Genomic DNA, 12495 nt, shown 5'->3' with positions numbered 1-12495 from the left:
ATGGGATTGCACTGATTTGAACTAAATGATTATCGCATCGTGAAGAGGGTGAATCGTATCGTATCGTATCGCCAGAAAATTCCATGTATCGTTAAAGTATCGTATCGCTGGCAGTGCATCTGTGCCACTCATAAAGTGGATTGATGCCCTGCGTGTAGAAACTGCACCAGAACCAAGGCAAGCATTTGAAGCAAATTTAATATGTAGCATTCATGAAAAACACCTTATATTCCAACAGCTGCTAGCATCTTTAAAAAAAAAAAAGCCGTGTCGGATCTTCTCATCATATTCCACATCAGTTCTCTCGGCTTTAGTCCTCATCACTGCCCATCTCTAAAGGGTCAAAATCAGGGTCATCATCCTCCAAATCCAAGTCGTCGATGTCCTGGAACAAGGATTCATCCACCTCCACGTTGTTTCCAGCTGAAATGGGAAGAGACAGTCCAGAATCTCAAAAATATTATTGAAATGATATCACTATATACAGCAACAGGTAGGCTTGTAACCATATTAAGTTTTGCTGAACGATAATTGTGAACTGGACTGGACCCTGGATTGGTCGCCAGCCAATCACAGGGCACTTATACTTATACGATGCTCTTAGTCTTCAGCTTTTAACTCCAGTGTTTCCTCAGGGGGGGTCCTCCACACTGGGGGCTGTGTCGGGTCTGCTGAGGGGGTGCCATACTTGGGTCCCTTCGACCTGGCCGGCTGGGGGTTCCTCCCTTTGATGTGGGGGTCCCACATTGGAGTCGGGGGGCCCGGGTGCTGGTCCCCCGATGGCACGGCCTGTGGGTCCTCCCAGTGTGGACGGCCCCAAAGGTGGCGTTTCCTTGATCCTCAGTGCCATGCCATGTCTCCCTACTGTGTGTGATTGTGTGTAATTGTGTGTGGGTGTGTGTCTAGTATGGGGGGGGCTTTCTTTGTAATTGTTTTTCCTTTTAATTGTGATAATTGTTTTTAATTCTGTAAAGCACTTTGTGTTGCATGCCTTTGCAGGAAAAGTGCTCTACAAATAAAGTTGATTTGATATAGACAAACAACCATTCACACTCGCATTCATACCTATGGACAATTTGGAGTCGCCAATTAACCTAGCATGTTTTTGGAATGTGGGAGGAAACCGGAGTGCCCGGAGAAAACACACACACACACGGGAAGAATGTGCAAACAGAGATGACAGAGTGGGGAATCGAACGCGTGTCTCCTCGCTATGTGGCCTGCGTGCTCAGCTCCGGGAGCTCACGAAGCTGGCTAACTGGTAGTAGCTAGTAGCCCCACCTCCACAAAGAGGTTAAATTAGATGAATGCCCACTCTGTCCGATCACAGGCAGATACAGAGTGAAACCTCGTTTCATCCAGCCTGTGTGTCACAGAGAGAAGAGCAGTCGCGCGAACACGCATACAGGTAAATACATATGTATCATATCGAGGACATCATAATTGTTGTTTTTTTTTTAACCATTTAACCATTATTGTGGCAGGCCTACTAACAGGTAATATAATGAATGACTAGTTCAGCCGCCATTGTTAACTCCTACTGCAGGAAACACTGCCCTCTAGTGTACGTAAATGTAATTCTTCATATAAAGACATTTATGAAGGAAGTCATTCCAAAACGAGTTGAACATTTTGACGTTGGAATGCTTTGAATGGCGAAAGTACAAAAGTAGGTTAATAAGGAGTGTTAATAAAGTGTTAATAAAGAATATAATTAGAACATACAGTATGACTTCCATCATGTCATCAACTACTTTATATTGAAACTGCATTGTTGTCTTCCTTAAGAGCTTACTTACCGTCTTCCAGGAATTGGATGTCTGATGTGTCCAGGTTGTGGTCTCTCTCAAACAGCTGTTTACCTGCATCGGATATCTGCTGGTTAGCTGAAGACAAGCTGCTAATGTGTGTACATTTCGCACCACAAGTGTCCACATTGATACATACACACACACACACACACACATGTACATTAAGGGTGTGGAACATAATCGATATTTATCGATACATCGATGCGCGCCATGCGTGTGCATCGGCTCATTCACTGGTTATGGTTGCAATTGACGGGTGAAATCTAGATTAATCGCGATGCGTTCGTTGGTATCGGTAAAATCCGATGCAAGCTCTGATTTATTAATGTTCAACTTCACCACATATGCTGTTCCCCAGGTGCATTGAATGCAACATAATTATTTCGCATTTTGTATTGAATACGGACGGAAGCCGTGAGGCACGTACAAGTACAAGTAAAACAGCATGGACGTTCGCACGTAAGCAGCAGAGAGGAAGTTTCTATATTTAACCCACCCGCAACGTTTAAATGGTATGTTTCGAAACACTACGGATTCTCAAAGAACAACGGAAAGCTCGACAAAATGTCCGTCATTTGCAAAGAATGCTGTGTTAAGAAGCCGTAAAATGGCAGCAATGCAAACTTAAAAAGGGGACACCACAACACGGACAAGTCTACCGCCGCCTCCCCGTCTAGTTCCTCGTCGGACACCGGCGAAAAACCAAGCAAATCAGGTCAGAACAAGTGGAATTTCAGCTGCTTTCCAAATTGTCCAGGAGCTATTTGTCCATCCCTGCAACAAGTGTCCCCCATCTATCCATCCATCCATCCACCCACACCACACCACACCACTGTTGAAAGTGTCACTTTTACTTTGTTGTTGCTGGTACTGTAATTTTTACAGCAGTAATTATTGTTTAATTGTTTTACTCCACCACTGAACCACTGCTATTGTAATTACATAGTCGATGTGAAAGTCGGAGTAAAGTTGTTTTTGAAAAGTTGTTGCTGTTTTAAGATGGCAAAAAGAATGATGAAGAAGTGGTGCATAGTATAAAAAAAAAAGACAAACAGCACTTTAATTGAATTTACTGCCAAATGCCAATAAGGAATAAAGCCAAATCCTTTTTGTAGGACCATACTGAATTCCATTTTTTTCCCTTTGCTTATTTGCATTTATCGCAAGAAATTGCACCATATCATATCGGATTGCATTGATTTGAACTAAATGAGCATCGCATCGTATCGCATCATATCATGAAGAGGGTGAATGGTATCGCATCGTATCACCAGAAAATTCCATGTATCATATCACTGGCAGTGCATCGAGATGTGTATTGAATCGTCCTCAGTGCTGAGATTCACACCCCTAACGTACATAGTACATACATGCAGTACTCCAGAATGTGTCCAGAAAGTTTTTTTTTTTACCGCTTTACTAAATTCAAACTATCATGTAAATAAAGTCATTATTAGGAGAAGAAAATATACTGGAATAAAGTAGTTGGAAAATGCAAAGTTAAATGATACTAAAAGTATGAAAATCCTTTCATTTTTCACAATGGAAATTTTTTTACTTTGGACACCCCTGCTGCACATGCTTCAAACAACGAGTACACAAATTCTAATCAATGAATGAATTCCAAGACTTGAATATAGTTTGCTTGGAAAGTGAAGCTTTTAACCTTCCTCTTGTGTTAGCTTTCTGGTATCATCTCTTATGTTAACGGGTCGGTTTTGACCCATGTATTAAATCAGCTATAAAATACACTAAAAACAATAAGTTACCATCAAATTTGCTTCTCGTGTCTTGGTTACCTTCTTAGGCTTCCTCATCCATGAAAATGTTGGTTTTAATACTTTTGGTGTGGGCATGTAGGCCTTTTTTTGTCACTATACCCCTCCATTTCAATTTCTAAAAATGGCCAAATGAACCTCTAAAGAATCATATTAATAAATGTAAGGATATTTTGTTACCTGGCTATTACTGAGAGCTATAGAACATGTCTCTTAAATCAATTAGTTTTATTAATTTTCCCATTTTAGTATTAATCGCTGAAGAAATATGGTGTTGGGGTGAATTTTTACCCATATATATTAATGTCAAGAAAAGGTAGAAAAAGTTATTGTTTTCAGCAACAGAACTTTAGTATAAAGTGAAATGAAAAAGCAGAACAGGTCCAGATCTTGGTTCACTGTACTTCTTGCCATTCTTTCCATGATCCAAATTGTAAATGTGAAATCAGCCAAATGAGTGAATTCACCTCACATGTTGTTTTTCACCTTGTTTTTCTGCTGGTATACTGGAAAAGCGGTCAAAATGAGAATCCCCTGAAGCTTACATGATGAGAAGAGGAGCTGGTTGTCATTGTGTTGGCTAATTGTACACTTATGATTTCAGTTTTGGCTCAAAATATTGCTTTATAGTCATATTATTATATTCGGGTCCAAACCGACCCTAACAATACAGTGGTCATAATTTCAACCAGAGCATTTTAAAATACAGTAAAAATGATTTTTTTGGTTTTATTTTGTTGAAATAGAGTTTCCTGAGTGAAAAAAAAGCCTTGATGCAATAAACAAATGTTATGTGATTCTTTTTATGCATTAAAATGTAAAACGGGTCGCTGCCGACCCTAACACAAGAGGAAGGTTAACGTGTGGAAAGGACACCCCACCACCAAAAATTCAATCAAAGTGTACCGGTGAGTTTTGCTTTCCCCAATTGCTCCTCTTCTTTCTGCTTTTTCCTCTGTAACTCGGCCATGTCCAAGTCGAAGGCGGCTTTCCATGCCAGGAAGTTCTCGATGGTTACCACCGTGCCCTGGAACGCCACCTAGTCAGAGACAGACCGGTAGACGTTAACCCCGTGTTTGGCGTCTCAGGCACAGCTTCTACACAGTGTTGTTAGCATATATACTGGAGCCTTGGTTAACATCCGCTCTGGTTAGCATGTTTTCAGTTAACATTAAACAAATTATGAATGAATTCCATGTGACATGTTTGTTTACGTAGCCATTTTGTATGACGTGCCAAAGATGAAATATTATGATACTAGTATAATGTGAACCGGGAGCCGTCACATGACTTCAGTCAGCTGATAGGGAATACCTCAGCGGCATACACATTTACAAGCCGCAAATTTGTGTGAAAAACAGTGCCGGTTGCACCCTGATCTCCATTTAAAAAATGTGCATTTCCCTGTTTACTTGTTTCTTCATTTATTATATCATGACTAATCCAAATGTGTTGTCATTGGCTTAGGTTTTTGATGTGTTTCCTTTATTTCGGCTTCATTATTTTCCTGATAATTGTCTCCATTTATTGTATATTTGGAATGGTTGCCAGACGCGGGGCTTCACCGTGGCCACACATGTATATGTTTTTTTCTTCACACTGACAGCCATGAGAATTTGCTCTACGCTTGCGTGCCAGCATCTTCTATTCCTATCATTCATATCAAATGTACACAACAACTGAGAAAGACAAAACACAAATGCCCCAAAAGGAAATTCATATTCTGTGGATTACGAGCCGCAAGTAAACTAGTTATGTGACGTTGTTTAAGTTATAGTTATGTGAATAACTGTTCATATGTTACGTTAACATACCACCTATTCACGTTCCATTTTATTACTACTATAACTTGACTTTCCACTTGGTATCGGATTTTATAAAACAATGCCACTTAGAGTCCAGTGCAACTTATGTTTTTTTTTTTTTCTTCATTGTTCATTTTTGGCTGGTGCGACTTATACTCTGGAGAAAATATAGTATTGTGCATAAAATGTGTTTTGTGTTAAAATGAGAACAAATAAATTGATTTGTCATGATTTTCTATGGGAAAACCTGCCTTAGTTAGAGTCTGTTTTGGTTTGAATTGGTCCTTCTGGAACAAATTGACGACGCTGAGGGGCAGACTTACTATTATTAGGCAACAGGGCTTAAAAACAAAAATGACTTGCCCATGGGGAATCCTTAAGGTGAGAACTACTTGCCCGAACTTGCCCCATGTAAAATGAAAAGACTGCCTTAATGATATTATCAAATTTTTGTGGCATCACATGAGAATCTCAAATAAAGATGAAATGATGATCATTTCTTGTGGTTGTTTTCCTACATAGATCATGACTTTGCATGGAAATCTGGATTTATAAGTTGTGCACCACAATGAAACATTATTGAATAGACACATTTGTGTACCAGTAAAGTGTTTTGAATCCAGAAAAAAATGCTCAATGGTCAAACAATAATTTGTGAAGCAAAGGTGAGAAAAATACACAGAGAAATGGAAGCGCTAGATTTTGTAGCTTGTGCAAAATCAGCACTTGGTATTGGATCTAATCGGTGGTATTGCATTGTGACCACTTCAAATTGTCACAGCAATGTGATTCACTCACCTGTGCCAACATTTGATTTGCTGCCGCTAATAAAATACTTGTTTAGGAGGCACTATTTCATCACTTTTTGTTGTTTTCCTTCACACGTTGTTGAAGAATTAGACCATGTTGGCAGGGACGCCATGATAGATGTTTTCCTAGTCAAACCATCGCTGATTGGTTGATCGCCAACAAGAACGGGTGTGGGTAAAACGCCGACTGCGCACTGCGGATCGCAGTCTAAATAAACGATTCTGATTGGTCCATTTCAAGATTTGGAAGGATTGGTTTGCAAATTAGCACCGGAATTACGCAGTCCGTGTTTTACCAACACTCAACAAGAACCGCTTTTAAAAAAACTCTTGGCAGCATGGCATGCCAAAGTGCACTTGCCCGACGGGAATATCACTGATTGGATTTACTTGCCCAAATTTTGTTTTAACTTGCCCCGGGCCATCGGTACATCATTATTGACGAGCCATGGGCAAACACAGGAAAGGGCCCCTCAAACTTATCATAAAAACTATTTAAAGTATACATCACTGTTTTAGCCTTAATCTATGTGCTGATAACTACATCAAAATGTATCATGATGGTTTCGACCACATCAACCTCCCGTTTCATGCGATGGACTATTCCATCTTACTGCACATGCGCAAAATGATTCAGCACCCTTACAGCTAGTAAGGGTTTGGAAAATAATATTAATTGATACATCGATGTATCATGAGTGCATCGCCTCATTCACCGGGTATGGATGCAATTGACGGGTGAAATCTAGATTAATCATGATGCGTTTGTGGGTATCGGTAAAATCCGATGCAAGCGCCGTTTTATTATGAGATAGAAAGTCAAAATTAGCAGAAGAAAAGCCTATTGTATGACATAAAAAGCTGAAACTATGAGATAAAAAGTCTAATTTATGAGAAGAAAAGTCTTTTTTATGAGATAAAAAGCTTGAAATTTTGAGATAAGTCCTAATTATGAAATAAAGTCAAAATTATGACATAAAGTCACAATTATGCGATAGAAAGTCAAAATTAGCAGAAGAAAAGCCTTTTTTATGACATAAAAAGCTGAAACTATAAGATGAAAAGTCAAAATTATGAGAAGAAAAGTTTGCCTCGGGCCTCCAAATGACTAAATCCGCCCCTGATGTCACGAAGCAAGGTGCCACTGTACACATACAGTGAAGAAAATAAGTATTTGAACACCCTGCTATTTTGCTATTTCTCCCACTTAGAAATCATGGAGGGGTCTGAAATTTTCATCGTAGGTGCATGTCCACTGTGAGAGAAATAAACTAAAAAGAAAAATCCAGAAATCACAATGCATGATTTTTTAACAATTTATTTGTGTGATACAGCTGCTAATAAGTATTTGAACACCTGAGAAAATGAATGTTAATATTTGGTACAGTAGCCTTTGTTTGCTATTACAGAGGTCAAACGTTTCCTGTAGTATTTTCACCAGGTTTGCACACACTGCAGGAGGGATCTTGGCCCACTCCTCCACACAGATCTTCTCTAGATCAGTCAGGTTTCTGGGCTGTCGCTGAGAAACACGGAGTTTGAGCTCCCTCCAAAGATTTTCGATTGGGTTCAGGTCTGGAGACTGGCTGGGCCATGCTAGAACCTTGATATGCTTCTTACGGAGCCACTCCTTGGTTTTCCTGGCTGTGTGCTTCGGGTCGTTGTCGTGTTGGAAGACCCAGCCACGACCCATCTTCAATGCTCTGACAGAGGGAAGGAGGTTGTTCCCCAAAATCTCACAATACACGGCCCCAGTCATCCTCTCTTTAATGCAGTGCACTCGTCCTGTCCCATGTGCAGAAAAACACCCCCAAAGCATGATGCTACCACCCCCATGCTTCACAGTAGGGATGGTGTTCTTCGGATTGTACTCTTCATTCTTCTTCCTCCAAACACGCTTATTGGAATTATGACCAAAAAGTTCTATTTTGGTCTCATCTGACCATAAAACTTTCTCCCATGACTCCTCTGTATCATCCAAATGGTCATATGCAAACTTAAGACGGGCCTTGACATGTGCTGGTTTAAGCAGGGGAACCTTTCGTGCCATGCATGATTTCACATCATGACGTCTTAGTGTATTACCTACAGTAACCTTGGAAACGGTGGTCCCAGCTCTTTTCAGGTCATTGACCAAGTCCTGTCGTGTAGTTCTGGGCTGATTCCTCACCTTTCTTAGAATCATTGAGACCCCACGAGGTGATATCTTGCATGGGGCTCCACTCCGATTGAGATTGACCGTCATGTTTAGCTTCTTCCATTTTCTAATGATAGCTCCAACAGTGGACCTTTTTTCACCAAGCTGCTTGGTAATTGCTCCGTAGCCCTTTCCAGCCTTGTGGAGGTGTACAATTTTGTCTCTGGTGTCTTTGGACAGCTCTTTGGTCTTCGCCATGTTACAAGTTAAAGTCTTACTGATTGTATGGGGTGGACAGGTGTCTTTATGCAGCTAACGACCTCAAACAGGTGCATCTGATTCAGGATGATACATGGAGTGCAGGTGGACTTCTAATGGGCAGACTAACAGGTCTTTCAGGGTCAGAATTCTAGATGATACACAGGTGTTCAAATACTTATTTGCAGCTGTATCACACAAATAAATTGTTAAAAAATCATGCATTGTGATTTCTGGATTTTTCTTTTTAGTTTATCTCTCTCACAGTGGACATGCACCTACGATGAAAATTTCAGACCCCTCCATGATTTCTAAGTGGGAGAAATAGCAAAATAGCAGGGTGTTCAAATACTTATTTTCTTCACTGTATATACGATGAAAATAAAACACTACCGTCCTACCTTCTCTGCTTCCTCTGCCTCTCGCTCTTTACGCATTTTCTCCTCTTCTCTTCTGTTCTTTATCAGGTCCACAATTTCATTGAGTTTCTCCTGCACAGCCGTCACCAGGGTGAAAATCATCACCATTCCTAGATTTTCTTCCGCCTGCAGACAAAAGACATATGCGATAATGATACCACAGTCGTCAGATGAAGGCAACACTAAGATAACACGAGTAAAACGACAGATGGACTGCATAATCAGTCAAGACATTTTGATTAGTAAAGTAAGCCCTCCTTTATGGTGCTTAAGAAAACCCAAACAGCATGACTTATTAATTAAGATATTATAGATATATATTTATAAAAACTGCATAGCTGAGATATTCAAAGCACGTTGTGGCGAGGGATTAATGTACAATCGTCCTTTGCCACATCGCGGTTCGCCGTTTTTCACAAATTCATTAATAAATGATCGCTGTTTCGTCATTGAATATGGCCTGTTTTTAAATTTATTTTAAGCAAATTGTACCAAATTAAGTATGTTTAAGCATAAACATTGCTAAATTAACTAAATGTGTTAAAATGCAAATACAAGGCAGACGCAGCATTTTAATTGTGAATGTAGTATCCTAACTGGCCACTAGGTGTCAGTAATTGTTGTCAGACAGGCATTTACTGCCGGTTATAATTATCTCACAACATGCACAATAATAACATCATAATCATTATGATAACAAGGACTACTTTTGGGTCTATAACGCACAAGAAGCTAAAACTCAACTCTGAACCTCCGTCACTTCCTGCCCTCCACAAGCAGAGTTGTATTTACATCTGAAAAGGCTTATTCTCTTATTATGTCCACTGTGACACTCACATACAGACCTGTTGCTGTAGCAACGTGAGGATACCCTCCACATCACTGTTCTCCAGGTTCTCTTGGGAGTGGACCTCCCACAGCGGGGGCTCATCGGGGTATTTCTCCACGTAGGTGAACTTCAAAGTGGCTTCCACAGCTGGGAGGTAAAACAGTCAGCTGAGAATCACGCCATCAACCTCCTATCATATCATAACTTGTACAGGAGGTCCCGTTCCTAGACTGTGGAACAAGTTTTGGTGTATGTGGGAACCTAGTAAATGATACACACTGTACTATAAAAATGAAATGGAGTACTAGAAAGAACTTTTTCCTTTCGTCCTTGTGTTTTATTGTCCCACTTTAGTTTTCCTCACTGATCTCCTTGTCACAGCCCACCAAATCCATGACCCCTCTAACGTTGACGATAAAGTCGATATACTTTTTTGATGTTCATTTCCAATTAGGGCTGCACGGCGGACAAGTGGTTAGCACGCAGACCTCACAGCTAGGAGACCAGGATTCGATTCCACCCTCGGCCATCTCTGTGTGGAGCTTGCATGTTCTCCCCGTGCATGTGTGGGTTTTCTCCGGGTACTCCGGTTTCCTCCCACATTCCAAAAACATGCTGGGTTAATTGGCGACTCCAAATTGTCCATAGGTATGAATGTGAGTGTGAATGCTTGTTTGTCTATATGTGCCCTGTGATTGGCTGGTGACCAGCCCGAAGACAGCTGGGATAGGCTCCAGCACCCCCACGACCCTCGTGAGGAAAAAGCGGTAGAAAATGAAGGAATGAAGGGTTATTGTTAGAGCCGAGTGGTTAGCGTGCAGGCCTCACAACAAGGAGACCTGAGTTCGATTCCACCCTTGGGAATCTCTGTGTGGAGTTTGCATGTTCTCGCCGTTTTTTCTCCGGGGACTCCGGTTTCATTCCAAAACCATGCTAGGTTAATTGGCGACTCCAAATTGTCCATAGGTATGAATATGAGTGTGAATGGTTGTTTGTCTATATGTGCCCTGTGATTGGCTGGACACCAGTCCAGGGTGTACCCCGCCTCTCGCTGAAGACAGCTGGGATAGGCTCCAGCAACCCCCGCGACCCTTGTGAGGAAAAGCGGTAGAAAATGAATGAATTTCCAATTATGTGGCGATGGCTTTCCTTTTCTTTAGCGCTCAGCTACGCAATTAAGTGTAAAAAGTGAATAAGCAATGTTATCCTTCCTCCACCAGGAGACCATTCCAGGGTGTACCCCGCCTCTTGCCTGAAGTCAGCTGGGATAGGCTCCAGCATACCCCCACAAACCTAGTAAGGATAAACGGCATAGAAAATTGATATATGGATGGATCCTTCCTGCACTGTTTTCGTCCGCATTGTTTTCAACCCATCCATTAATAAAAGTAGAAGTGCTGTACTGTAAGGGATCTGCTGTGCTTCGATCGAAGCAACACAGACAACATACTCACTTTCCCCGTTTTCCCCAGCATCAGACATGACAGTGATCGTGAAGCTGATGGGATCCTCTGAAAACACTGCAATCACATAGTAATACATGCATATGATGAAAAGAATTAATAAAAAAATATAGCTGTATTTAAGAAAAAGCTAATGTGAGCTGTTGTAAACATTTCAGCTATTCTGTCAAATACTGCTACAAGCTGAGTGCGGTGACAACAACACTGGTTCTTGCCATGGCAAGCGTTATAAGGGGATTTTCAAGTTACATTTCTGCTGACAAAATGAACAGGAAGCATCAAGACGAATCACGTTTGTTTTGCTACAGCTAGCCAAGTGTTAGCATGTGTTCACTCGTCATTTCTATTCATTATTTCACACCTGTAAAAGAGTCCGGGTAAATTGACTCGATGGCTTCTAATTCATTTCTTTGCTCTTCGGCGTAGTCTGTCATGTTTGTGTAGTTGGGAATTATTTGGGATCCGGAAAAGGCATCACGGACTTCCAGCTACCAAGCGTGCGTGTCTCGATCGATGATATCTGTAATCTTGCCTTTTTGTCTGACACTTGTCATAGTACGATCTAATTACAATGTGAATACGCATCATTAAAACTGTAGGTATGATTTTATTTAACAATATTCGGTTTTTATTCGTAATTATAATTCTGTCGTTGGTGTCACGGTAACATAATCAGTCGAGCTGTAATAGTAGATCTGTGATCTACTGTTTAGGTCTGCAGACAAGCGTTTTTTTCTCTCACTAAAACCGAACCATGGTGAATGTTGCGTCATCATAAAGCGACAAAAGTTTGTATTAATTTTTTTAAACCAAAATAAACAAATATGACAACATGATGAAATATAATTCTTCTTGAAACAGTGCAGTACATGAAAGGCTAAATGAGGAAATGTAAGTATACATAATTTAAAAATCGATATAAAACAAAATTAAATGTTAAATTAATTAATTAATTAATTTTCTACCGCTTATCCTCATGAGGGTTGCAGGCGTGCTGGAGCCTATCCCAGCTGTCTTCGGGCGAGAGGCAGGGTACACCCTGGTGTGGTCGCCAGCCACACTCACATTCATACCTATGGACAATTTGGAGTGGCCAATTAACCTAGCATGTTTTTGGAATGTGGGAGGAAACCGGAATACCCGGAGAAAACCCACGCATGCACGGTGAGAACATGCAAACTCCGCA

General features: G+C 40.8%; 1 protein-coding gene across 1 annotated transcript; it reads right to left on the bottom strand.

The window, feature by feature from the left end:
* Nucleotides 1-180: 180 nt before the first annotated feature.
* On the bottom strand, nucleotides 181-11842 carry rwdd1 (RWD domain containing 1). Its single transcript, XM_058053895.2, has 7 exons — nucleotides 11671-11842; nucleotides 11301-11366; nucleotides 9863-9993; nucleotides 9000-9143; nucleotides 4496-4628; nucleotides 1800-1862; nucleotides 181-423 (listed from the first exon to the last, which is right to left on the bottom strand). The coding sequence occupies exons 1-7, from the start codon at nucleotides 11741-11743 to the stop codon at nucleotides 311-313; spliced, it is 723 nt and encodes a 240-aa protein (XP_057909878.2). The 5' UTR covers nucleotides 11744-11842; the 3' UTR covers nucleotides 181-310.
* Nucleotides 11843-12495: the final 653 nt, after the last annotated feature.

Source organism: Doryrhamphus excisus, linkage group LG5 (assembly GCF_037039965.1).
Source record: "Doryrhamphus excisus strain RoL-2023G ecotype Guam linkage group LG5, RoL_Dexc_Guam_v1.1, whole genome shotgun sequence".
In the NCBI taxonomy this organism is placed as follows: domain Eukaryota; kingdom Metazoa; phylum Chordata; class Actinopteri; order Syngnathiformes; family Syngnathidae; genus Doryrhamphus; species Doryrhamphus excisus.
Note: the sequence above shows the minus strand (reverse complement) of the source record. Positions and strands in the feature narration are given on the sequence as shown.